Source organism: Eulemur rufifrons, chromosome 29 (genome assembly GCF_041146395.1).
Source record: "Eulemur rufifrons isolate Redbay chromosome 29, OSU_ERuf_1, whole genome shotgun sequence".
Taxonomy (NCBI): Eukaryota; Metazoa; Chordata; class Mammalia; order Primates; family Lemuridae; genus Eulemur; species Eulemur rufifrons.
Window position 1 is genome coordinate 11,443,007 of NC_091011.1, and position 25,957 is coordinate 11,468,963.

Sequence of the window (25,957 nt, forward strand, 5' to 3'; positions counted from 1 at the left end):
CTCTACAGCCACTTCCTCTGCCATCTCTCACTAGCTCTCCGAGCTCCACTCGAAACAGGCAGACATGCCCTGAACCTGCCCTGTGTATAGGAGTATGGGTGGAGTCCATGGCAGTCCTAAAAAGACTGTGACATCTAGTAAGAAATGGCTGGTGTGAGATGAATGCAACTCATTCTGTGGCCCAAAAGACAGGACACACTCACTGGCTGGTAATGGAATAAAGACCATGGATGTGGATCAGTGAGTTGCAAGTGGCCCTGCTTCAGCAGGAAATAACCATCAGCTCATTTCTCCCTTCCTCCCCCCTGCCATCTCAATAGCTCTCTTACTAGCACCTGGTGACCCCCAGAATCATAAGTTTAGCATCCAAATCAGACCAGATCACTAGGGATTATTCACACAGAATTCCAGCTTTCAATGTCTACTTCTGTTTTTTTTTGGAGACAGAGTCTTACTCTCACCCAGGCTGGAGTGCAGTGGTGTCATTATAGCTCACTGCAACTGCAAATGCCTGGGCTTAAGCGGTCCTCCTGCTTCAGCCTCCTGAGTAGCTGGGACTACAGGTATGCGCCACCATGCCCAACTTATTTTTCTATTTTTATTAGAGATGGGGGTCTCGCTCTTGCTCAGGGTGGTATCGAACTCCTGAGCTCAAGTGATTTTTCCCTCCTCGGCCTACCAGAGTGCTAGGATTACAGGCATGAGCCGCTGCTCCCGGCCTACTTCTTGTCTGTTTTTAATAGGTCAGGAGCAGGTGCTAGTTGCCCTGCCCAAATAGTTTACCCAGCATCTTCTTGGGGTTGGAGTGGGATAGGTATTGATTTCCATTTCATTTTTTGGTAGGATTGTTGGATCCTATGTTACATAGTTGTATAAATTATGGAAAGTGTTATGCTTCATTAACTTGGCTAAAAAAATTACAGCTTCCTGGTCCTTTATCTGTCTTGTAAACTGCTCCATGAACCTCTGGGGATTTCCCTGAAAGGATTTTTATTAGGCCCAGCCTAAAACTACTTATTGTCTCTTTCTTTGACTCAGGAGACCTAAGTTACCTAACAGCTTTTGCTATGTACTTTGCACAGCTACCTGAGACAACTTCCCTCTGGAAATGGTGTCTCAGATGAGCTTGCCAACTAATCGTGGTTGATGCCATGATTCTGCTCTGTGGTGGGCACTGTGTTGTGAGGCTTCTGCCCCCTATGTCTTGTTTCAAATTCAGAGCTACACCTCTTTCACATGCACTTTGTCATGTGATGTGACCTTTAGGATGATGTGGCTCTTCTTTCATCAAGGATAACCCTGGGTTTGGCTCATTCTGCATTAGACATTTTTGGAGCACCTGGACTGTGCTCTGTCCCAGGAGCTAGGCGTGTGAGGTCACCAAGACTGACAAGATTGCTGGTCCAGAGCTATATCCCAGTGGGCCACAGGCAGTAAGTCAGCAAATAAATAAGCAAGGTCATTCTAGGTGGGGGCAAGCGTGGTGCGGAACGTAAAACTGGGTGACTTGTGTATTTGACCAGCACTGACATAGTGTTTTCTGTGTGCCTTGGAGCAGTGACTTGTCCCCTCCAGTCCTCCTGACATTGTGCAGGCACTGTATAGCCCCAAGGGCTGCTGAGAGCTGTGTGTGCAGGGTTCCAGCCAACAAGAGCCAGGCCAGGTTCGAGGCTCACTCTGGAGCGGATGCTTCTTCCCACCTCAGAGAAGGCTTGAAGGTGAAGTTTGGTTATAAGACCAGGACAGAAGGATGGAAGGAAGGGGCTTCCCACATCAGCCACTGATTAATTTTGTATTGGCTTTTTGTGACACTCACTGACTTAATTTGTCATGGTGACCTGCCTTAGTGTTGTGCTTCATCTCCTACATGGTTGAAAAATTCTTGGTCTCTCAGTTTCTTAGTGATCTAGGAGTTTTAGTCATGCCTCACTTAAAACTTTGGAATTAAGTTTATTTTGTATCTCTTGGATTTTGCTGGTCTAAGGGTTTTTCCTGAGAGTTGCGCTTTCTGGATTGACTCCTTTCCAGTTGTTCCCAAAGTGTACCTGTCACGGCTGCCTGTCAGCAGTGTTTATTTTTGGTTTTTGTCTGTGCCATCTAGCAGATATCATCATGATGGTAGCCCCGGCTGCAGCAACTCAGCAGATAAAATCAGAATTTATTCTGGTTGTGATTGAGGGGCTTTGTGCAGGCAGCTCTGTGTTTGTGTCGGGGCTGTGGGATAGAGCGTTGCAGGAGAGTCAGGCCCTCTCCTCTCCAGCTGTAGCTTGATGCTGGTATTCTGAGAGCTTTGCCTCTCCTGGTCTCTTTCGTTGATCCCTTTTCTGTAGAAATAGATTTCTGTAGAAATAGGTTACTCTTGCCTCTCAAGGGTGGTGGGAGACAAATGAGAGTGTGTGCATAATGCTTTATGTTCTTCAGAAGAAAAATAGAAAGTGTTCTCATTTTACATGCAACATTTTAAAAAAATCATCATGCTGGTGAATCTGAAGAAAAACTTCTCAAAATGAAGCTTTTAGTTTCATGCATTAGTAAAATATGGTTAGGTCTTTCCTTCACCATGATCTCTGCTCCATCCACTCTGCTCTGTTTAGGAAAAGCAGCTGACTTCCCTTCTTTTTCCTCTGTACCCACAGAATAGGTACAAGGAACTTTTGAGTTCATGACATAGATGTTTATGTGATTGCTCATGTCAGACCAGGGTGGTTATAAACCTAGCATTTTAATGATTCAGAGGATTTCAGTGTTTCTGAAAGTTGAACTCCAGAGATTTTTAGTTTAACCTCTCATTTTGCAGATGAGAAAACTCTCCTGGTGAAGTGGTGGCAGAGCAGAGACCAGAACACAGGGGCCCTTCCCTTTCCTACCCTGTCTTATCAACTGTCTTTTGTGTGGAAAATGCCATGATATTATTGCAAATGAAGTCAGAATTGGATGTCATTGAATAACATGTGAATCTGTTTCCTCCTAAATCTCCTTTCTCTCGTAGATTGTGGGTGGTCCTGCAGGCTGGTACACACACTTGCCCTGCTTGCTGCAGTCTCTGTCCCCACTGCAGGAATCTTCTGGAATAGCACCTTAGTCCCTAGGTGTGTCTTGTATGGCTCTTACTGATGCCCAGGCTTAGATTTATGGTGATACTTTGCCTCTGAGCTTGATGCAGGTGCTGGAATTTGTGCTAAAAGCTTCATAACATGTGGCATTCCCTTCTTAGAACTCATTTCGAAAAAATCTAGGAACACTTTTTATTATAGGAAATTTCCAGAATAGAAAAGGCTAATAGGCTGCATTTATCTACTTTATTTTTTAATTTACCTAATTTTTGAATGCATTGTACATTTACATGTTTGAAAGCATAAACATGTACAATGAGAAAAAATCCCTGTTCTACCTCTGTGTTCTTCTGTTCTGTACTGAGCCCCCAGTCCTGACCTAAGTTATCGTGTAACTGGTTTGGGGGATATTTCAGATACTTATGCATATATAATCAAGTACGAACATATATTTCCCCATCCCTACCTTTGGCACAGATGTTGCATCGCACTTACTGAGATGACCTCACTGCCCCTGCCCAGTGTTAGCCTGGTCCTACCAGAGCAGCTCTGGTCTCTTCTGTTTACCTCCATAGGCCCACTGCCTGAGAGGTGCCCGGTAAATTCTCTGTAGACCTTGCTTTCCCTGGTCTTCTGGCTCAAGTGCCCCAAGCCCATCACCCCTCATTCTTGGGGCTCCCGTTCTTTACTTTTGCCCCCTTGAAGCAACAGGCTGGTTATTAAACCAGTCCCCTGTTAATGGACATCTAGTTTGTTTCCAGTTTTTTGCTGTTAAAAATTGATAAACAATAAAGCAGTGATGTCTTTCAGCAAACTTCATTTGCATATGTGCCTTTCCATGTAGAATAAATTCTATGAAGTGCAGTTGCTAGATTGAAAGGTATATATATTTCTAATTTCTATAAGTATTGCCGAATTACCTTCCATAGGGGTTATAGTAACTTACATGCTCATCAGCTATATACAAGAGTCCTTGGTTTTTCACAAATTTGCTGTCAATAGTATGTTATCAAACTTTTGGGTTTTATAATTTGAATAGGTGAAAAATAGCATCTAGGTATAGTATGAATTTGTATTTCTTAGAGTGAGGTGGAGTGTCTTTCTACATGTGCCTTTCCTTTGAACTGATTATATCTTTTGCCCATTTTCTATTAGTTTGTTGTACTTTTTCTTACTGATTTTTAGGAGCTCTGTATATATTAGAAAGATTAGATCTTTGTAATACATATTGCAGATCTGTTGTCCCATTTTGTTGTTAATCTTTTGAGTTGGTTTATGTTTTTTCCTTGCAGAGCCTACTAATATTTATGTAGTCAAATTAATTAGTTCTTTTTTATTTTTTAGTGGCTTCTAGAATTGAATCAGAATTAGAAAGGAATAGATTGCATTTTGGGTAGAGTTTCTTTGATGGTCAGTCATTTGAACTTTTGCTGCTTTCTAATCCACTTTGATCTTCTTACCTTATTTGAGTAGTTTTGTCTAAATTCTCCTAAGGGTTTCAAATTTAATTGTTACGGAAATGATTTGTTTTCCTCATAGAAGGCCCTTCTCCATGGCAATTTGGGCCTCTCTCTTTTGTTAAAAACAACAGCCTAATGCCATGAATTTTATCACTTGGAATTGACCTTCCTATTATATTTGATTAGGTAAAGGCACTCCAAAATGCAACTGTTAAAAAAATACAAGTGGAGGCTGGGGGTGTGGTGGCTCGTGCCTGTAATCCTAACACTTTGGGAGGCCAAGGTAGGAGGATTGCTTGGTAGGAGTTGGAGACCAGCCTGGGCAATAGCCAGTTTTCTACAAAAAATAGAAAAATTAGCCAAGTGAGGTGCCACATGCCTGTAGTCTCAGCTATTCAGGAGGCTGAAACAGGAAGTTGAACAAAATTAGATGTAACTGAAGCAACAAATGGACCCTAGTGTTGATTTTTAAAAATTGTAATTGAAAGAAATGTTCTAGCTTATACACACCATCTGTTGCAAATTATTGTATGTGGATAAGGGCCTTGCTGGGTATTGGTGGGGAGTACTCTGGGTTTTAAACCAGTTCTTGTATTGAATATATAACTTTAATTTTGCTTAGTAAATGTGGGTGTGTTTTTTGGATATATCTACACAAAGTATACTTGCGTGTGTATCTTTATCCTATTTATTATTTGGTTAAGGGACATATTGCTCAGCTTGCTGGGTAGCACTCCTAGTCTTAGAGGGCCCTTGGTGGTAGGGTTTTCATCAGAACCTCGGGTGACGACCTCTGGCCTGTGAAGGCATCTCCCCAAACATAAATGTGCCACAAGATCATTTCTAAGGTGGTCTCAACCTCTATTCAGACTGTCTCACATGTCCTTCACCGGCATCTCATGCCCTGCAGGATGAGGCTGGAGAGAAGGTGGCATCTCTGTATTCCCCACTGTGCACCTACTTGCACCCCAGTCTTTCCCTTATCACCCATATGTGGACATACATTTTCAGTTCTCTTGGGTATATGCCTAGGGGTGGATTTGCTGGATCATATGGTATCTCTATAATTAACTTTTTGAGGACCTTCCAGACTGTTTTCCAAAGTGCCTCTGCCATTTTGTATTTTACATTTCCACCAGAAATGTATGAGGGTCCACATTTCTCCATATCTTCACCAACACTTGTTATTATCTATTTTGTTTTTTGGTGTTTTTTTTTTTTTTTTTAGTTGTAGCTATTCTACTGGATATGAAGTAGTATTTCATTGTGGTTTTGATTTGCATTTCCCTCATGACCAATAATGTTGAGCATCTTTTCGTGTACTTACTGTCCACTTGTATATCTTCTTTGGAGAAGTACCTGTTCAATCTTCTGTTCATGTTTTAATTGGGTTGTTTGTCTTTTTATTGTTGAGTTTTAAGAGTTCTTTACTCATTCTAGATACTATACCTTTCAGATACATGATTTGCAGATACTTTCTCCTATGGGTTGTCTTTTTACTTTCTTGATAGTGTCTTTGAAGCACAAGTTTTAAATTTGATGCAGTCTAATTTATCCATTTTTTTTTTTCCTTTGGTTGCTGGTGCTTTTGGTGTTGTATCTAAGAAACCACTGTGTAACCCAAGATGACAAAGATTTACTCTTATATTTTCTTCTCAGAGTTTTAACTTTAGTTCTTACATTTAGGTCTTTGATACATTTTGAGTTGAAAATTTTATTATATGATATGAGGTAGTGGTAGTGATTCGACTTCATTCTGAGGTAGTAGGCCAATTTCATTCTTTTTGTCATGGTACAATTGATGGTACTCTTGTCTAAAGTCAATTGACCATAAATATATGGATTTGTTACTGGACTTTTAATTCTATGCCATTAATCTATACATGTGTGTATTTTTTGCCACTGTTTTGATTACTTTAGCTTTGTAGTAAGTTTTGAGAATTTTGTTCTGCTGTTCCTTTATTACTGCTTTCTTTTGAGTTAAATAGGTATTTTGTAGTATAATATTTTAATTCCCTTGATGTTTTTAAACTATATTTTTGGAGGGTTTTTTTTTTAATTTAATGTTTGCCCTGGGGATTACAATTAACATTGTATTTTATAACAATTTACTTCAGATTAATGCCAACTTAATTTTAATTGTGTCTAAAAAATTGCTTCTGCACAGCTCATGTTCCCCACTCTTTTGAGCTGTTATTTTTGTGTTTCATGCAGTTGTTTTTTAAATTAGATAAGAGAGAAAAAGAAGAACTTTTTTTTTTTTCGCTTCCTCAGACTTGGGTAATTTCAATTGACCTATCTTCAGGTTTGCTCATTCTTTCTTCTAAATGCTGAAATCTGCTTTTGAGCCCCTGTAGTGAATTTGTCTTTTTTTTTTTTTTCCAATTACTTTTGAACTCCAGAATTTGTATTAGGTTCTTTTTTTTTTTTTTAATTTCATCTCTTTATTGATATTCTCTATTTGTGAGACTTAATTCGCATACTTTCCTTTAGTTCTTTTTCATGGTTTTCTTTAGCTCTTTGAACATATTCAAAATATTAACAGCTGTTTTACAGACTGTTTTCTACTAAAAGCCCATACGTGGGCTTCCTAATAGACAGAGTTTATTGTTTTCTTTCCCAAGTGTATGGACCATGCTTTCTTTTTTCTTTGCAAGTCTCATAATTTTTTTTGTTGAAAACTGAGTATTTTAAATAACAATGCAACAACTCTGGAAATCAGATGCTCCTTTCTCTCCATGGTTGGTTGTTGTTGGTGCTTGTTGTAGTTGTTCCTATTTGTTTGTTTAATGATTTTTCTCAACTTATTCTGTAAAGTCTGTCTTCTTTCTTTTGTGTGTGGCCAATAAAATCTCTACTTATTGAACTTAGTGGTTAGATAATTATTGGATGGAGAATTTCTTAAACCCTTAGTCCAATAAATATGTCAGTCTTTGTGGAGCAGCTCCATGTACATATTGGGGCACACCTTCAGCATTTAGCCTAGCAGTTGAAAACTCTGTCTTAGCCTTCACTTCCTGCTCATGTAGAGTCAAGATCAGCCAAAGATGAGAGCTCAAGGCCTTCTCAGGTTTTTCCTGAGCATGCACTGAACCCTAGGATATTCATACATCCTTCTAGATTCCCAGGAATATGTCAGAGCTTTTCAAAGCCCCCACAGACATTTTAGTTTCCACATTTTCATTTGATTTGCCTCAATTGTTAGCCACCACTGCAAGCAGCTACAAAGTTAAAACACTTGCCTATAATTGTTTTCAACAAACACTACCCTGGGAAAAGGCTTTTCTGAGTCCAGTCAAAAATAGTCTTGTAAGTGGGGAACCATTGGACAGGTCAAATAATGACAGTTCTTTGGGATTGAAGCTTTGAAAGAGGTCTGGCTCTGTTTTGCGCCTCCTGATGGCTGTTAGGCTACACCAGGAATGTGAGCTGCCAAGGGTCTGGAGAGTGGGGATGGGTTTAGGGTAAGTGATAATGTCACAGAGCTCACTGTTCTTACTGAGGTGGTTGTTTTGATTGAATTAGTGCTCCCTGGTTTCCTGTAAACCTTTGGTTGATTTCCTGCAAACCTTTAGTTAGTTTCCAAAGTTCATAAGAAGTTGATATTCATAATTTTTGCCAATTTTTTGGTTGCTTTTGTGGAGCTCTTTTGGAGACCTTTACCATTTTCCTGACATAAGTTTGGATCAGGAATTTCTTATATAGTTTATGTTTTCCTGAGGGTTCTTGCTGCCCTTTTATCTTGTCGAAAATAGTATACTTTCATCATAACCTCAGAATCACCCAGACTCTCATTGATACTCTATATGTATTGTCTAGAAATCCCTTTCTTGAGCTTTCTTCCTAAACTTCAGTCTGGACTAATTATCTCCAGTTCTTCGGTGTACCTACCATCCTGAAACTTTCTTCCTGCAATTCTAGATTAAATACGCTGATTTTTGGATCCAAGTTGGATATTCCTCTTTCTCAGTTTTCATCCTCATTTTGTTTTTCTCAAAGTGATTTGTGGTAAATGCAGAGTGTATGTTGTAAAATGTATTTATTTTAGCCTTTCACTTATTTCAGTTGGATGTGTATAAAATTCTAGCTTAAAAATAATTCTCCCCTTAGAAGATTGAAGGCTTTTCTCTTGGCTTCTTACATCCAGTGTTATTGATTTTTGAAGTCTCTTCCATTCAGGTTCTTTGTGAGTAAACTTTTTCTCCTCCTCTTTGGCACTTTTAGGACCTTTTTTTTAAACACTCGGTGTTATGAAATTTCATGAGTTTGTATAAGTCATCTTTCATTCATTCTACTGAGCTGTTAGTGGGTCTTTTCAATCTGAAGGCATATTGTTCTTTAGCTCTAGAAAATTCTCTTATTACTGTCTTAATTTCTGGAATGCCAATTTGATTGCCTGAATTGATTCCTATCTCTACCTTGATTTAACTTCATCTTCCAGCATTTCTATTGAAATTTTTATTTTAGCTACTATATTTTAAATTCTTATGTTTTTTCTTTCTGATCTAATTGTTCTATTTTCATATTTTATTCTGGTTCTGTAGATACAGTATTTTCTCAGATCTCTGTGAAGATACAAAATGGAAATATTTTAGATCTTTTTTTATTGTTTTTTTCTTTTCTTTTTTTGTAAAGTAAGGAGCATTGAAGAATATCTTTTTTCCTAATTAGATCTGTGATCTTTGTTTTTGTTTTTTGTTTTTTTTTTTTACCTTTCTTTTCATGTGGCTATTTTTTCTGATAGGATGCGATCCTCAGTTTCCTAGTAGTTTTTTTTTAATTAAAAAACCTTTTTTTCCCATTCTCTTGAGTGAGGGACAGTATTGATGGGTTTCTCCATGGTATGTCTGAGGTCTGCTTCTCTCACCACCACTGAGAGCTGAGTGGATCAACCAGTCAGATTTGTTTTACAGGGTATGGGGCCTTGGCTGTCTTAGTGCTTGAGTGAGCTGGACTTCACCTGGGGTGTGGGCATTCCTACCAGGTGGCTCCTCAGACTCCTGGTCACTGTCTTTGGAGGAGGGCTGTCTGTTGCTCTGTAGCAAACAGTAGGATTGCTGTCCCTTCTGATGTGTCTTTCAGGGGGCATAGCTGTTCCCATGTGTGCCACTGTCCTCACTCCTGCCCTCTATACCTGCTGACTCCCTGCCAGAGCCCATGTACTGTGACTTCCAGATGTCCTCTGCCCTGTAGGATCTGCCCCCCACTCCTCTCCTCCTACTAGATCATCAGCAGATTTGTTGCCATCCCATCTGCTCTTGACCTCCCACTTCACTCCTTTCACTGTCTGGGGTTTTTCTCTTTGTGTCTGTCATTTATGCAGGCCACAGGAGGTCAGAGAGATGACCTCCTGTTCCCAGTGTGATGTCTTCAACTAGCTCCCCAGAAGTATCCCTTGTCTGATTTCTCCCTTGATGAATTGGTTCATTCCCCTGGGTAGGCAATGTGAGAAGCTTGCCCAAATTTGGAAATTATCGTGTTATGTAGAGCTGGCTGGGAGAATTATATCTGTTAAGCGAGCTTGTTCGTGGGAGGCCAGGACCGAGGAGCCTTGACTGTCTGTGTCAGGTTTCCATATCATGCAAGTTCATGGTTATACGTGGCCTAACATGTCTGGATCCTTTCAGGAGTGAGTGGGGCCACTGTCATTTGTTCATGTTCCTCTTGCTGTTAGAAGGTAGGGAGCAAAGGTCATTTGTGCCCATCGCTGGACAGTACCAGCCAAGTACACAGTCTTTTCCACAGTAAATTCTCCCACCAAAGGTCAGTGTAAGTGGAACTACAGTCTCATGGGAGGATGCCTCCTTGGAGTCTGCATGTGAACCTGGCAGTGCAGCCCATAGCCAGTGGAATGTCCTGGCTGTGTCCACCTGGTAGGTAGCCTTCTGCCACCTTGTACTGCTCACTGCATGGCCTAGAAATCCTCTTTTACTTAAGTTGAATGGCCTAATGGTGGTGGCTGCCCGCCATCGTGTCTCGCATTTCCTTTTTAAATTTATGAATATTTAAGCTACAGTTAGGTTACAGTATTGAATTTCACTGGCAAATACTAAGCGCTGTTTCAAAAAATCTGTAGCTTTGAGAGTTTTTTCTTCAGGGGTTTTTCTTCAGTTATTTTATAAGCATTTAATGAGCCATCTACTGAGTGACATGGGAGAGTAGCCTCCAAATTGGTTTGATTCCACATACCTATTAGAAAAATGTTTTAAGTACTGGCCTCCAGTGTCTATTTAGTATATTATAAAAAGATTTTTACATTACAAAACACTTATGTAAACAAGAGTTTTGTTTTCTTTCCTCTCCTAATTACTGACCTTACAAACCTACTGGGATGCAATCTTATTGGCTGGGATAGATGGTATGAAGGAAAGGGAACCGTGCTCCCAGCAGGGAGAGGTATCTCCAGGGCAGTGAGGAGGGTACATGGGCAGCCTCTGCCAGGGCTAGCTCAGAGGGAGGAGCGCGAACTGAGGCTTGGAGAGGCTGGGTTTCACAAAGAACCAAGACAAAATGCAAAACCAAAGGAACTGGTCTGGGTCTTTGTGACCAAGCTGTAGTCACAAAGCAGTGCAATGGCTCACGGAAGGAAGAGGCAGTGCTTGTCCCTTGCACAGCAGTCCTGGGGTGGGTACATTAGATACGTGGCTGCTCAGCTCTCTTGGTTGCTTCCAGATAGCCACAGGGGAGGTGAGGGGGAAGCACCCACCACCTGTCTCCCTGTCTTTTCTGCTTGCCCTCTGCTGTGAGAATTGATCTCCCCTAACTGAACAACGGGAAAGAGATTTGGGTAGAAAACTAGCAACTTCCACCACAGTACCTTACATTACCAAGGTTTTCTGGTGCATATACCTGAAGGAGTTGACCATTTGTGGCCTTCTCTGAGTGTAAATTAGGCCAGTATGGTTTTCTTCACTGAGGTGCCTGGTGGTCCCAACGGCATTGTTGTGGTGTGTGGCCAGGGACCTTGGAAACCATCATCCCTCCCGCTGTACAGCATGCCAGTGGTCAGCCTCACAGAGGAGATGATTTTCTTCTGTGTTCCCAGGTCTCGGTGGCCCTTAGCAGTGGCTCCATCCGTGTGGCCATGCTGGAGGAAAATGGGGAGCGCGTCCTCATGGAAGGGAAGCTCACCCACAAGATCAACACTGAGAGTTCTCTCTGGAGCCTCGAGCCGGGGAAGTGCGTTTTGGTAAGTGTGGGCACCTGTGTACAGAGCTCCCAGGTGGACTTTGAACCTGCTGTGACACCCCTTTTGACCAATGAGTCTCTTTATACTTGAGCAGTGTTGTTAATTTTAGCAGTTGGGGCAGAAGGACTTTCCTAAGCATTTTGCACACTGCTTACAGTGCACTTCCCCAGACCCTTGAGCTCTGGCCCCTTGAGATCCTGGTCATTCCCAAGAGCTTCTCTCTCTTTATATTTAAGACAAAAACAAGTAAATTGAAAATGAAAAGGCAGGTTGGTTTTCACAGATGCCAGTCTGGAGAGTGCAGAGTTAATAAATTCAGACAGACTTCATTTGACCAGCAGCTCTCCTCACCCAGCTGCTGGCTAGGCATAGGTAAGGGTTCATGACAGTGAGACTAAGGAATGAATCCAAATGAATGGCTCACGTGTGGCCAGTTAACAGACTCTCACCAACTGGGCTTCACCCGTGGGCAGATCTGTTGGTGCGTCCCCTCTTCCCTGTGAGAGCTGCTGCTTTCTTTTCTTTTTTCTTCTTTTCCTCTCCTTCCTTTCTTTCCTTTTTTTTTTTTTTTTTTTTTTTTTTTTAAGATACTGGGTCTCATTATGTTGCCCAGACTGGTCTTGAACTCCTGGGCTCAAGCAATCCTCTTGCTTTAGGCTCTCAAGTAGCTGGGATTATAGGTGTGTGCCACTGCACCCAGCTTTATCCTGTGAGAGCTTTGAACCCTGTCAGTGGTGACTGTGCTGGTGCCCAAGTGGAGGCCTCCTACGGAAAAATCAAGGTGCAATAGATTTTGGACTAACTTGTTTCCTCTTTCTTCCTACTGAGGGGCTTAACCAGGGCATGGTAAAAGAAATAAAGATGAAAAGAAAAATAATAAGTCTTTGGACAAAAAACTTCAGAATTGTATACAGACATATTCTTCATTTGTGCAATAAATATGTATGCAATAAAGAAACAAATTATCTGTTTCAGTTTCTTCAGTTTTAGGACATGCTTGGTGGGGGTAGGCTTCTCTCTGGGCTGCCCTGGCCAGTACTGACAAGCAGGGGACAGACCACCTCTTCAGACCCACAGTAGCTCTGTCCTGGCTGCCCTCATGCTTGGAAGGACATGTGGGCCAGGGACTGAATGAAGAATATTTTGTCCGTGCCGTGGGAACCTGGACCAACCTTAACCCTGGTCTCACTATCAAGTCTAGAAGGTGGAGCGCACTCTGGGCTGCCCGGTGGTGGGGCTGCCCTTGGTACAGAGAGCATGCTTCTGGGTGCTGCCATGGCCTTGACCACTCCCTCTCCTAGTGAGTGTTTCATCATAAACAGGGTCTTCTGAGGCCCCACGTGTGGTGTGCGGAGTTTCCAGCAGTGAGGCTGGGTTTGGCCTGTCCCTGGTTCTGACTCGCCTGGCCACCCAGGGCCCACCTCTGCTGATGGCCAGTGGCAGATGGCAACAGTTCTTGTTCTAAATCTTGCTCTGTTGTGCTTCCCCTGCTGGGTGGCATTCAGCAACCAGAGGCTAGAGAAGTGCTCTTCTCCTGCCTGTGAATGCTGTGATGATATCCTCATCACCTGGCAGCTCAGTCCCTCATCCCTTCGCTCCCAACATATGAATCTTGTGCGTTAATTACACATCATGGAGCCTTTTCCCAAGCTGTGGGCTCCTGTGAGTACCACCAGTTCCTTTCCTTTGTATCATAATTAACATTCACAGGTGTCCTCACGGCCTCTGCCTCACTTGAGTTTCACATGGCTCTGGAGGTAGGAGGGCCTGAGCAATGGCTGCCTCGCCCCTGCAGGGACAGCCCTGGCTACTCTGGCTGCCCAGACTGCATTGGCAGTCCTGTGATCCTGGGGCTGCTGACTCCATGGACTGAGAGGTCAGTGACAGCCCTGCCTTAAAACAGTGGCCTTGACTCTTCTGCCTTCCATTGTTTGAACTCAGTGCAGAGTGTGGAGTGAGTCTCGATTCTCTCATGTGGGTTCCCTCTGAGTGGGGAGCTCTGGGTGAGCCTTCTCCACATGGTCTGGTTGTACTTTATACATGCTTTGACACAGAAGCCAGTCTTAGTCACTGGTCTCTGAGCCCATAGCCACTGTATTTGGAATCTGTTGTGATTATAATCGAGGTACCAATGATATTACATTATATTATTTCTGTAGGTATGTAATTATTACTATATAGCTCTCCTCTTAAGGATTTTTGTTGATAGAGGTGACCCTGACTACTTCATGGATATTCCAAAGCCGTGTTACTTTTTTTGCGTGTTTGTGGTTTTTCAGAGGCATATATGTTTCAGTGTGGGTTCCCCATGTCAGATAAATGTGAGGTGCAGCCACCAGGTAGGTTGGGGCACTGTGCCTAGAGAGGAGGACTGGATGTCCCACTCTTATACCAGGGCCCCCTGAGCTACAGTGTGACCCCCCCCCCCAAGCCTGTCCCCGCCTGTGTGTGTGTCTGCTTCAGCCTAGGCTTCACCTGTGCCCTGGCAGCCTTTAGGGTTTGTAGTTTGCTTTGGCCAAGCACCTGCTACTCAGAGAGTGTATAGAAATAAAGCAGAACCAGCTGCAGACCAAGGGGCGCCTGTCATCGCCCATGAACATGGCTTTGGTATGTTCTCCGCTAAATCTGGCAGGGGTAGGGTAGAAAATCCCTCTAGAATTGAGACACTACATAAGTAGTAGTGCCTGTATTCTCAATAGATGGCTTTGCATTCTTAATACAGCTTCACTTGTGAGAAATAAAGTCCCTGAATAAAGAGGAGATTTGTAGAGCATTGGAGTTCTCTTCCCATGTGGGAATTTGCCTGACTCCACCCCCTTCCTGACCATGTAGCCTCTAGAGCAGTAAATTCAGAATATATCATAGAAACATTACTATTTATGGGAACTAAGGGGTTTGTTGTGTTCTCGGTTTAATTATTTATTTACTTGTGACCCTTTGGGGCCGTATTTTTTCTCTGATCACATATCTGAAATAATAATTATAAATCCATAAGCAGATTGCTTTGATTCACAAAGATCCTGTTTGTCTTCCATTTGCCACATAGCATCTGCTATGTGGAACCTGGTGCACTGTGTCCCTTGAAGCTGTAGACACAGAGGAGCTGCATATGAATCAAGGGGCCTGGCTTTAGGTGACATCCCCCTGCCAGCCAGCTACCTCGCTTTGGTCATCACTTTAGCCTTGCTGGACTTCCATTTCTCATCCTTCAGACAAGACTGAGCACCCTAGTCTGGTTGATCTCCAGATGTTTGTTGGTTTCTTACCATTAAGTGCCCAACCCTGTGCAAGTACTGGGAGTGGTTAAGGAAAGTAAGTTGAGGGCTCTGGTCTAAAGGGCCCCAGAAGATATCCTGTGAATGTAGCCTTATTTGGAAAAAGGGTCTTTGAAGATGTGATTAAGGATCTCAAGATGAAAGCATCCTGGATTATCCAGGTGGGCCCTAAGTCTAGTGACAACCATCCTTATAAGAAACAGAAGAGGTCACAGATAGACACAGAAGAGAGAAGGCTGTGTGAAGATGGGGCAGAGAGGGAGTGATGCAGCCAGAAGCCCAGGAACACCTGGAGCCCCAGAAGCTGGAAATGGCAGGAAGGATCCTCCCCTAGTGTCTCCACAGGAGTGTGCCCCTGCTGACACCTTGATTTCCAGGTTCTGGTATGCAGAAGTGGAAGAGATGCATCTATCTTGCTTTAAGTCCCCAGTCTATGGTAAGGTCTGTGTTCGGGCAGCCCCAGAACACTAGTGCAGGCAGGGCTCCCATCACATTACAGCTGTGCAGCCCGGCCTCAGGAGACAAGAGGGTTGGAGAGAGATGGTATCCAGAGCTCTGCTGCCACCCCCCGCCCCCATGTCTGTCCCCAGACTCCTGGTTAGAGCTTCTGACCTTCTGACCTCCCAGTAGGCCAGTGCAGACATGCCCCTCACTTCCCAGCTGCCTTCCACGCAACCTCCTCCCTGTGTTGTGGATCCCACATCAGCCAGTCAGGGCAGGCAGGGGTGGCAGCTAAAACCGTATGACAGATCTTGCCTCCCTCCCTCCCTCCCACGCTTCAGAATGTTAAATGAGATTTCTTGACTGAGGCAAGCTCCTTTCTTGGTTACCGAGATGTAAAATCAGCCGTGGCAACGGCACCAGCTCCTTTTCCCGATGGCTCGTTCCGTCCCAGAAGCCAGGCAGTTGATTTGCGCATTGTCCTCGTTTCTTCCTGCAGTCAGGGGAGCTGACAGGCTGCCTTCTGCGCTGCTGTGGGCAGCTGCAGGCATGCAGGGCCACCCCCTGTTTCAGGGGCTCGTGGACATGGCTGTGTTTGAGATGGTTATCGGAGCTGTATGTGAGTTGAATGCCATTCCACATACACCTCTTCATGTACTGACATATTGCACACACAAGTCATTGAAAATCAGTGAAATAGCTCTAAAGTATTCTCTGAGAAGTAGAACTTTGAAGCTCAGGCTTTAAAACTCACTGTAGTGTATTTGTTTATGATTTTTGATCCCTGTGGGTGTTTCTGTACAAGCTGGATTCACCCCTTCCCCTTGATTTAGGTTATTATTTCTCAAAAGTGGAATTCCAGGGCAATTATAGTCCATGAGCTGTTTGCCATGTCGTTCTCCCTGGAGGATGAATTGTTTCTGGGGTGTTGCCAATGACGTGTGTAACTGTTTCCCCATGTTCCCACCAACAGTGGAGTTTTAATTTTCATTTTTCTTTGCTAGTTTATCTAGATACCACCAATTGTTCCTCTTGGAACAACTGTGAGGATGAAGTGAGGATGAGTGGTTTATTGTCTACTTTTCCTCAGTGGTGAGCCACCATCCAGAGTCTTGGCAACCTTTCCTGGCCCCGTGAGGCTGTCCTTACGGATTACTTAACATACTTCTTCATAAATTCAGAGTGGAAACTGCAGATTAAATTACTTTGGCATTTTGGCAAGAGCCCAAAGCCTAGAAATTAGTATGTAAAATGAAACGTGAGCCCTCACGCCTTCAGTGCAAACGCCATCACTGTGGAGAGCCCTCAGTGTTTTTCAGGGGGAACCGGCAAGCTTCTCATCTATTCTAGCAGGGAGGAGCGGAAGCTCGGGGATTCAACAGAAGGCAGTAGCCCGAGGCAGCCTGTTCAGCGTGAGTGGAAGCAGTGTGCTGAGCAGAGCAGAGCTGATGCTGTTTCTTTGTGGATGGGGCAGGCTCCGCCTTTCTATGAGGCGGGAGGAGAGGGAACACAGCTCAGCATCGCTTTGTTGTCCCCTCTCCCTGGAGCACATGGGCCTTCCAGCCACTCCCAGACCATGGCATGTCCTGTCTGGCTTATACAATGTCTTAATTTTGTTTCTAATTTTTAAACTCAAAGAAATAGTTGACAACATTAAAAACCAGGAGATGGCCCATAACAGTGCTGACTGGTGGCATGTCCTGAGAAGTCGGGTCCGCCCCGGTATGGCCCGCTTTCCCCTGGCAGCAGGTGCTGAGCAGGTGCCCTGGACCTCCGCCACGTTCTGTTGTCTCAGCCCGCTATCTGCCTTCGTTCCGAGGTGCCTTCCCGGAAGGAACATCCCACAGCGTTCCCGTAGGCCTCATTGGCCCAAGCTTGATCACACGGGCAGCTGTGAGGAGTAAAGTCGTCCTCACTGGGCACATTGCTTCCCTGAATAGAAATGAGGTTCCGTTACTAAGGAAGGAAAGGGATATAAATGCTGGTGAGTCATCGGCACAGATCGGGGGATGCTGAGGTAAGTTTATTCACGTTGAGGTTGAAGTTTCTGTGAGGACATACTGGGAACACTGTTCAGCCTGCAGTCTGGGGTTCCTCAGAGAAATGGATTATAGGACTGGGACTGGGTAAGATACAAGGGGAACCTGGATCATCTTATGCTGGAAAGTGAGAATATACCAAGGAAGTGATGGGGTGCCACAAGGTCACAGTGACCTCCAGCAACCTTGTCTGGGACCATCTGAAACCAGCTTAATTAAGGATGGTAATGAGTTATAAGCCATTGAGAGGCCAGGAATCCAGGAGTCAGTACGGACAGCAAATAATAAATAACTTCATTGCAGAGAAGACGCTTGCCTTAGTAAGGCATCTAAGCCACTGGTCTGTATGGAGGGACTGGAGCCAGAGAGTCAGCATTTTCTAGCCCTTGTCGGGGAAACAGGACCAGGCAAGTGCTGTGCCAGGGGGTTCCATGGAGGACAGTGTTTGAGAACCAGAAACTATAGTGGAGAGGTCAGACTTTATCTTGGCCAAGTGACCTGAGTGAGCCACCCACCAAGGGGTGTGGATGTCGTGTGCCTGCAGGTGGGACATACGTAAGTCCTGCTGGGCCTGCACACTTGAGTTAATCAGGAGGGGACACTGAGGAAAGAGAAATGCTGTAGAAGTGTCCCAAATTAAAGGGGACGGGACCTCCAAGATGCAGTAAGGACCCTAGACTGGATGGTGTTCCATAAAACATAAAAGGACTTCCTTATCTTTAGGAAGTAACTTGGGGCAAAGGGCCATGATGGATGCAACCTTCTCTTAAATGGTTCAGAGAAGACACTATGTTATTATATATTATACATGCATTACAAATGCACAGCAAGCTAGTTGTGTGCAGACACACAACTGCTAAATTGCTGTATGGGTATCTTTATACTTGTCTTATTCTAACAACTGTAAGCTTGAAATTATTTCCAAACAAAATGTTAAAAAAATGAGATGGCCAATAAGCACATGAGAAGCTGAACATCATGAGTCTTTAAGGGGAATGCGACTCAAAATCAAGTGAGACAGGCACAGTGGCTCACACCTGTAATCCTGGGAGGCTGAGGCAGGAGGATTGCTTGAGGCCAGGTGTTTGAGACCAGTCTGAGCAACATATCAAGACCCTATCTCCACAAAAAATAGAAAAAAAATTAGCCCAGCCTGGTGGTACATCCAGGAGACTGAGTCAGGAGGATCGTTTGAACCCAGGAGTATGAGCCTGCAGTGAACTATGATGACGCCACTGCACTCCAGCCCAAACAACAGAGTGAGACCCTGTCTCAAAATAAATAAATAAATAAATAAACAAACCAAAAAACCTCCAATGAGATGCCCCTTGACACCTATTAGAATGGCTGCTAGAAAGACAATACCAAGCACTGGATAAGATGGGGTGTGGTCTTCTCGTATTATGGAGCATGGTGTTTCCAAGTGTCAGAGGCCCCATGCCCGGAGGAGGAAGCAGATGCACAACATGGCTGCAGACTGTGTGATTCCGTGTGTGAGACATTCTGAACACAGACACACGCTAGATGGCAAAACGAGCATCATGGGCAAAGGGAAGTGGGGCTTTTGAGGTGTGGGTTGACTGTAGCTCATGAAGATGTAATCTCAAAAGGGTGAGTTTTACTATGTGCAAACTATTTCTCCACAAACCCGCCTTTTAAAAAAGTAACAAAATGTTAAAAAAATAAAACCAAATGGACTACTTTATCCTATGTGTTATTTTTAGATAGGGACCCTTGAACTCCATCTGGGGAACATTTTACCTGTGTTCTCTTGGCACTGCATCCTGCACCAGGTGTCAGAAAATGGCCCTGCAGGATTAATAAAATTTTGCAAATGAGACCTTGGTCTTCCAGGGCTTTCACAAGAACCTCTATAGAAGATACCTTGGGTCTTGTCTGCTCTCTCAGGGCTAAAGGCAGGCCCCTGGGTTACAGAGCAGTGCCAGAAGACAGAGGAGGCAGGCCTATCTGCATGCTGTCAGGACGAAGGGCCAGTGGTGCCAGCCACACCCATGAGGATGGCTGTAATCAAAAAACAGAAGATAACAAGTGTCATTGACTGAGGATATGGAGAATGGGAACCTTTGTGCATTGCTGGTGGGAATTTAAGTGGTGCAGCTTCTGTGGAAAACAGTATGGTGGGTCTTCAAAAAGTTAATCATAGAACGATGATATGACCCAGCAATTTCACTCCTAGGTAAATACTCAAAAGAATAGAAAGCAGGGACTTGAACAGATATTTGTGCATGAATGTTCATAGCATCGTTATTTACAGTAGCAAAAAGTGGAGACACCTTAAATGTCCATCAATGGATAAACATGCATAATATTGCATATAATGGAATATTATTCAGCCTTAAAATGTATGAAGTTCTTTTTTTCTTCTTTTTCTTTGTTTGTTTTTAGAGATAGGGTCTCGCTCTGTTTCCTGGGTTAGAGTGCAGTGGTGCCATTGTAGCTCACAGCAGCCTTGGACTCCTGGGTTCAAGTGATCCTCCTGCTTCAGCCTCCTGAGTAGCTGGGACACACCACCATGCCGAGCTAATTTGTTTTATTTTTTGTAATGATGAGGTCTTGTTATTTCGCTGGAGCTGAAAAAGAAATGAGTTCTGATTCATGCTGCAACATGGATGAACATTGAGGACATTATGCTAAGTGAAATAAGCCAGTCACAAAAAGACAGATGCTGTGTGATTCCATTTGTGTGAAATGTCCAGAACAGGCAAATCTATAGAGACACAATCATTAATAATTGCCAGGGGCTGGATGGAGGCGGGACATTAGGGGAAGGCGTAGGGCAAAGTGGGTATCAACTGCTAATAGGTATAGGGCTTCTTTTTGGGGTGATGAAATGTTTTGGAACTAGATAGAGGTGATGGTTGCACATCATTGTGAATGTATTAAATGCCATTGAATTGTCTACTTTTTAAATTTTTTTTTTTCTTTGAGACAGTTTTGCTCTGTTGCCTGAGCTAGAGTGCTGTGGCATCAGCCTGGCTCACAGCAACCTCAAACTCCTGGGCTTAAGCGATCCTCCTGCCTCAGGCTCCCAAGTAGCTGGGACTAAAAGCATGTGCCACCATGCCCGGCTAATTTTTTTTTTCTATATGTATTTTTAGCTGTCCAGATCATTTCTTTCTATTTTTAGTAGGGATGGGGGTCTCGCTCTTGCTCAGGCTGGTCTCGAACTCCTAACCTCAAGTGATCCTCTTGCCTCGGCCTCCCAGAGTGCCAGGATTACAGGCATGAGCCACCACACCTGGCCGAATTGTCCACTTTTGAATGGTAAATTTCATGTTATATAAATTTTGCCTCAATTTAAAAAATGTTTTTTCAAACAAAGTGGGCTCACATCTGCTACTAAAATACATTAGTGTATTTTAGTACACGTGGTGATGTATGTGAGCAAGGAGAGCCATCTTGGCAAGTGCAGTAGCCATTAGCCATGTGTGGCGGCTGAGTGAGCACTTGACGTGGAGCTCACATGAATGAGGAACTGAATTTTTAATTTTTATTTTAAAAGTACTTGATTAGATATTGGAAAACTTTTAAGTATTTTGGAGCATTTGAATCTATTCTTTCAATTGTAAATTTTATGAAATCTAACTATAGATCAAATATTTCTGATGAAAAAGTAGTGGAGGACTCAACTCGATTTTTTTTTTTTTTTTTTTTTTGAGACAGGATCTCACTCTGTTGCCTGGACACTGCAACCTCAAACTCCTAGGCTCAAGTGATCCCCCTGCCTCAGCCTCCCAAGTAGCTGGGACTACAGGCATACACCTCCACACCCAGCTAATTTTTTCTATTTTTAGTAGAGACGGGGTCTTGCTCTTGCTCAGGCTGGTCTTCAACTCCTGACCTTAAGCAGTCCTTTCTTGTGGGCCTCCCAGAGTGCTAGGATTACAGGCCCAAGCCACCTTGCCCAGCCTCCTCTTGATTTTTGTTGGGTTTGTGAAGTACACATGTAGACACAGGATTCAGGGGTGAACCCCCTCCCTCCTTCTGGGCATAGGTTCATTATCTTCAGATCTGTCCCCCACTGTGCCCACAGAGCCCTGAAGTCTGGGTGTGAGTCTGGACCTGGACCATGAAACCCCATGGGGTGTATAATAAAGGCCCGAGAGCAGTGGCAGAGTCCCCTGGATAGTATGTGGGTCGGTCCCCTGGCCTCGCGATGCTGTTGGTGGGGCTGTTAGCTTGAGTGTGGCTCTGTCCTGCTTCTTCACGCCGGGCTATCTAGGAAAGGCCCTAACTTCCGAAGGTATGTCCTTATTTTTAAATACAGATAATGGTATGCATTTTATAGGACTTGATATGTAGATTTTAATAATGTTAATTACTATGAAGATAAAAGTGAAAAACTTAAAGGATCTCTTCTTTCCAGAGATCTACAGTTCCTCAGAGTCTTTCCTGGAATAGGGAAGACAATGTATCTTCCACTTATAAGGTTTTTCGTCACATCAGCTCTATAAGACAGGGTGAGGTTCTCAGCGTTGGGGTCTCTGAGGGTGAGTCAGGTTCCCCCCGACTGTAAAGTCAGCGACAAACCATCTGAGCAGTGTGTCTGGAAATGGAAACTTTATTCTAAATTGAAATTGGGCACTGCAGAGCAGCATTATTTACTGGGCAGAGCTGGCGGGGTTGGGGGGGGGGGACCCCGTTCTCAACTCCCCGTTTGCACCGGGAACATCAGACAAGGAGAAGATTTCTGAGATGCCGGTGTCAGATCATGATTGCAGCTTTTTGTCTTTTCCCAGTAGTGGAAAATCTCCACTGCGTGCCCTCCCACACCTCATCAGTGCCCACCTTCCTCATTAGTAGAGAGCATTCTTGGGACCAACCGCTGGCTCTGCAGGGTCAGGCACTGAGTGTGTTCTGTGGTGTTGGTGGGTTTGGGCAGCAGGACTTGGAGGTAGAGAGGCAGGAGATGCTGCGTTAGGACACTGCTTTCAAGCCTGTGAATGCCAGAGTCCCCAGTGCTCTTCCTGGGGCACAGGGCGTCCTGCCGATTCACTGTGGCCTCCCAGCTGTCAACATTACCTTGTGTGTAGCTTGTCAGGGTTCACCCACCTGGTCAGTAAGTCTCCTCCTGGTGGCTGCATCTCTGTGGGTGAGAGCTGTTCTTGCTTGCTGGCTCTTTGCTGCCTTTTCCCTTTTTCTATGAATAACTTCGTGTTTTCATCCCATCAGAGAATGGACAGACAGTTCTAGGACAAAGTGAGCAAACCCAAGAATTTTCCAGTGAGCTCAGCACTGACCATGGAGCATGCAGCCAGTGTCCTTGCTGTCTGTGTGACCCCATGACCATTGATCTTGGGGGATAGTGTGTCCCCTGTGTTCCTGCAACAGGCCAAATAGCCAGGGGCACTTGGGCACCAACTTCACACAACACCTCTCATGTTTGCTCCCATGCAGCCATTCCATTTGGCTTTGGGTTTTTGTGGCAATGACATGAATTTCCCAGATCCCAATACAGGCTACATCGAGTGGGTGGGTGCTGGTTCCCTTGAACAGGGGTGAATCTGTGCCATCCCCACAGTGATGCCCAAGGTTTGGGGTGGCTCTTTATGGTGGCTCCTCCTTCACGAACCATTGGAGGTTCAAGGCCTGGGGCTGGAGGACCTGTCATGCAGCAAGCCTGGCCCAGGGAGGGAGTGGGGTGGGGCCCCTGGAGTGCTCTGTTCAAGGGGTGAGGGGTCCCTGGTAGATTCTGTGGTGCATCGGGCTGAGCCCTCGAAGTTCCCAGCTTCTTCCCAAGAAGGTAGAGAAGGTAGGTCATGGAAACAAGAAAGATTATTGAAGAGGGAGGTGGTTGATAAGAGCTACATGGGGCCTTGTGTGGCAGGTGGTGGGTGGCAGGCTGGGATGGCCTGGGGCAGGTCCTGGCACGGGGGGTGTATCAGAGATCTTGGAAAACATCCCCTCTGAGTGAGAGTGGGTAAGGTGAGCGCTCAGGGTGGGCATTGTCCTGTCTCTGAAGATCGAGGGCCTGGTGAAGAAGGACAAAGGCACTTACCAGAATGTCAGTCCCCTCAAATGCCCCACGTCTACCCCAGCTCTTCACCACGATGTGTTAGCACAGGCAGCAGATGCATCCCCAGGCTTGGAGGATCCTGCCTTGGATCCTGGCACCCCTTCCTGTCCGCCACCGCCCTTTGTGCAGTTTGTCCTGGGCTCAGGCTGGGTGCCTGGCCCTCAGCAGGCTATGCTTTTCCCCAGCCCTGGCTCTGCTTTGTCTCCTGACCCTGATGCAGGTCTCTGCCCTGCTTGTCCCCAGGTGAACCTGAGCAAGGTGGGTGAGTATTGGTGGAATGCTATCCTGGAGGGAGAGGAACCCATCGACATTGACAAGATCAACAAGGAGCGCTCCATGGCCACTGTGGATGAGGAGGAGCAGGCGGTGCTGGACAGGCTCACCTTCGACTATCACCAGAAGCTGCAGGGCAAGCCGCAGAGCCACGAGCTGGTACGAGCACGGCAGTCCTCCTGGAGAGCCCACCCTTTGGGCCCTTGTGGTGCTGGTGACAAGGCCAACCAGCAGCAGAGGGGTTGGCAATGCTGGTGGGGAAGAAGAGGGTGTGTGGATGGGCTGCCTTGCTGTGTCCTGGCTCACCAAGGGACCTGTCTTACCTACTGTTGTCCCCTGATCACTGCCCGAGGACAGGGCACTCTGGGCTTCTAGCCATATTCGCACACATACGCCAAGAGCCCAGGTAGCAGGGCCTTGAAGGGTGTCTTGAGAAGTGAGTGCACTGCTCACACGAGCCTGGTAACCTCGAATGTACTGATGGCTCTCGCCTTTGCCTCAGCCACATGTGTGTCCTCCTCTCTTTCCCTGGACCCTTGGAGAAGGAGGGAAGGGAGCCAGGCCACAGGGCCAGTTTCCAGATGGCAGGCCTGTGTGTGAGGACTTTGTGAGGTCGGTGGCAGGTTGGGGAGCAGGAGGAAGAAGGTTCATGTCTGACCAGCATGGCGCCCAGTGCAGAGTATGCGTGTGGCAAACAGAATGATTAATTAGATGTATACGTTTGTTCTTCCTATTTTAATAATCCCAAGAGTAGCTATTTAGGGAAGAAAGGGTGGCTTTCCTCAGATTATTTTTAACTCCCTATGTCCCATATACACAGCATGGCAGGGCGCGTGGACCAAGTGCAGCTTCCAGTCCACGGGGATGGGTCGGCTGCTGGGCATGGGCTGCTCTCCTTATTTTTGTTCCATAAACACAGGCACCGCCCTGCCTCCCAAAGCCACTCAGACTCGCATGTTTTCCTGTTGGTCTTTTGGAGGAGCCTTACTTTGTGGTTTATTTGAATTATTCCAGTCTTGCCCTCTGGTGTGGCACGTGCCCCCTCGGTGGTTCTGCAAGCCCTGCCGCTGTGTGTGTCCACTCTCACCTGTCTTCTCAGACTAGCCCCTCCTGCTCCTGTGAGGTCAAGGAGCCTGTGGAGGGGAGTGCCAGCCCTGCCACATGTAGTAAGCACTTACTACATACAGCCAGGCTGGGGACCCACACAGCCCTGAAAAGACCATCCATTTTTTACAATAGAGATGTTGAGTTATTGAGGTCACAGAATGTGTTCAGGGTCCCACAGCAGCTCAAGCAGCAGGGGTAGGATTGACCTCTCATCTGATTTCAGATCTTTCTGTTCTATCCCCACCCGCCCTGGCCTGAGTTTCCATAGGAGAGAATGTTCCTCTTGGCTTGGCCCCCTTTTCCACCCTAGGGCACAGCGAGGTTGAAGGACACCCCTGCTTGGCCCATGTGCCTGCACAGGTTATGGTGGCCTCAGGCAGTACTGCAGCGCTTCCTCTGATCAGCTAAGCTACTTTGACAGCCAGACCTACCTGGTCACATTTCAGTCCAGTTATGCCGTGTTTGCCTGTAGTCACTAGATGAAAGTCCAGTCTTTGAACCCTTGCCCTATGGGTGGAGCTTCTCATGGCAGCAATTGGGGACAGGGACACGAGGAGCCTGTCTACTCTGTGCCCAGATTCAGCGCTCTGTCCACAGAAGGGCTGAAATGTATTCGCAAGTTGACCTTCGGGGGAGAGTCTTGTTTTGGCTAGAGAACATGAACATAGATGCCCACTGCCTTGGATGAGTGAGAAGGAAGTCTTACTAACCACCCCTTTGTGCCACAGGATGGATAGAGGGACTAAGGGCAGGTGGTTCCTCAAATCTTCCCCAGACACCGACACTGAGTCTTCGTTACAGATAAGCGATAAAAATTATTTGTTGTGGTTTGAACTGTATTTGTGCCTCAGTAAGACCTTCTATATAGACATTAGCTGTGGGACATGGCAGAAGCTAGGATGCTCTATGACTGTTTTCATCTCTAAGTCCTCAAATTTCTTGTGACTTTTGTCTCTTTCAGAACATAAAAGTCAAAAGGCAAAACCAGCAGTAATCCCTGCTTGTCATGGGAGTTGCCATTAATGCCAGGACATGGCACAGGGTGTTGCAGCTCCAGCTGACCCTGCCCTCTTTTTTCTTTTC

General features: G+C 45.2%; 1 protein-coding gene across 1 annotated transcript in view; it reads left to right on the plus strand.

Annotated features, from left to right (window-relative positions):
• The window catches only part of NUDCD3 (NudC domain containing 3), a 94,160-nt gene that overhangs the window by 62,074 nt on the left and 6,129 nt on the right, over nt 1–25,957 (plus strand). Inside the window, exons 4-5 of the mRNA XM_069461739.1 lie at nt 11,559–11,702; nt 23,738–23,926. Coding sequence (XP_069317840.1) covers nt 11,559–11,702; nt 23,738–23,926 — 333 coding nt within the window. The remainder of the gene's footprint in view (nt 1–11,558; nt 11,703–23,737; nt 23,927–25,957) is intronic.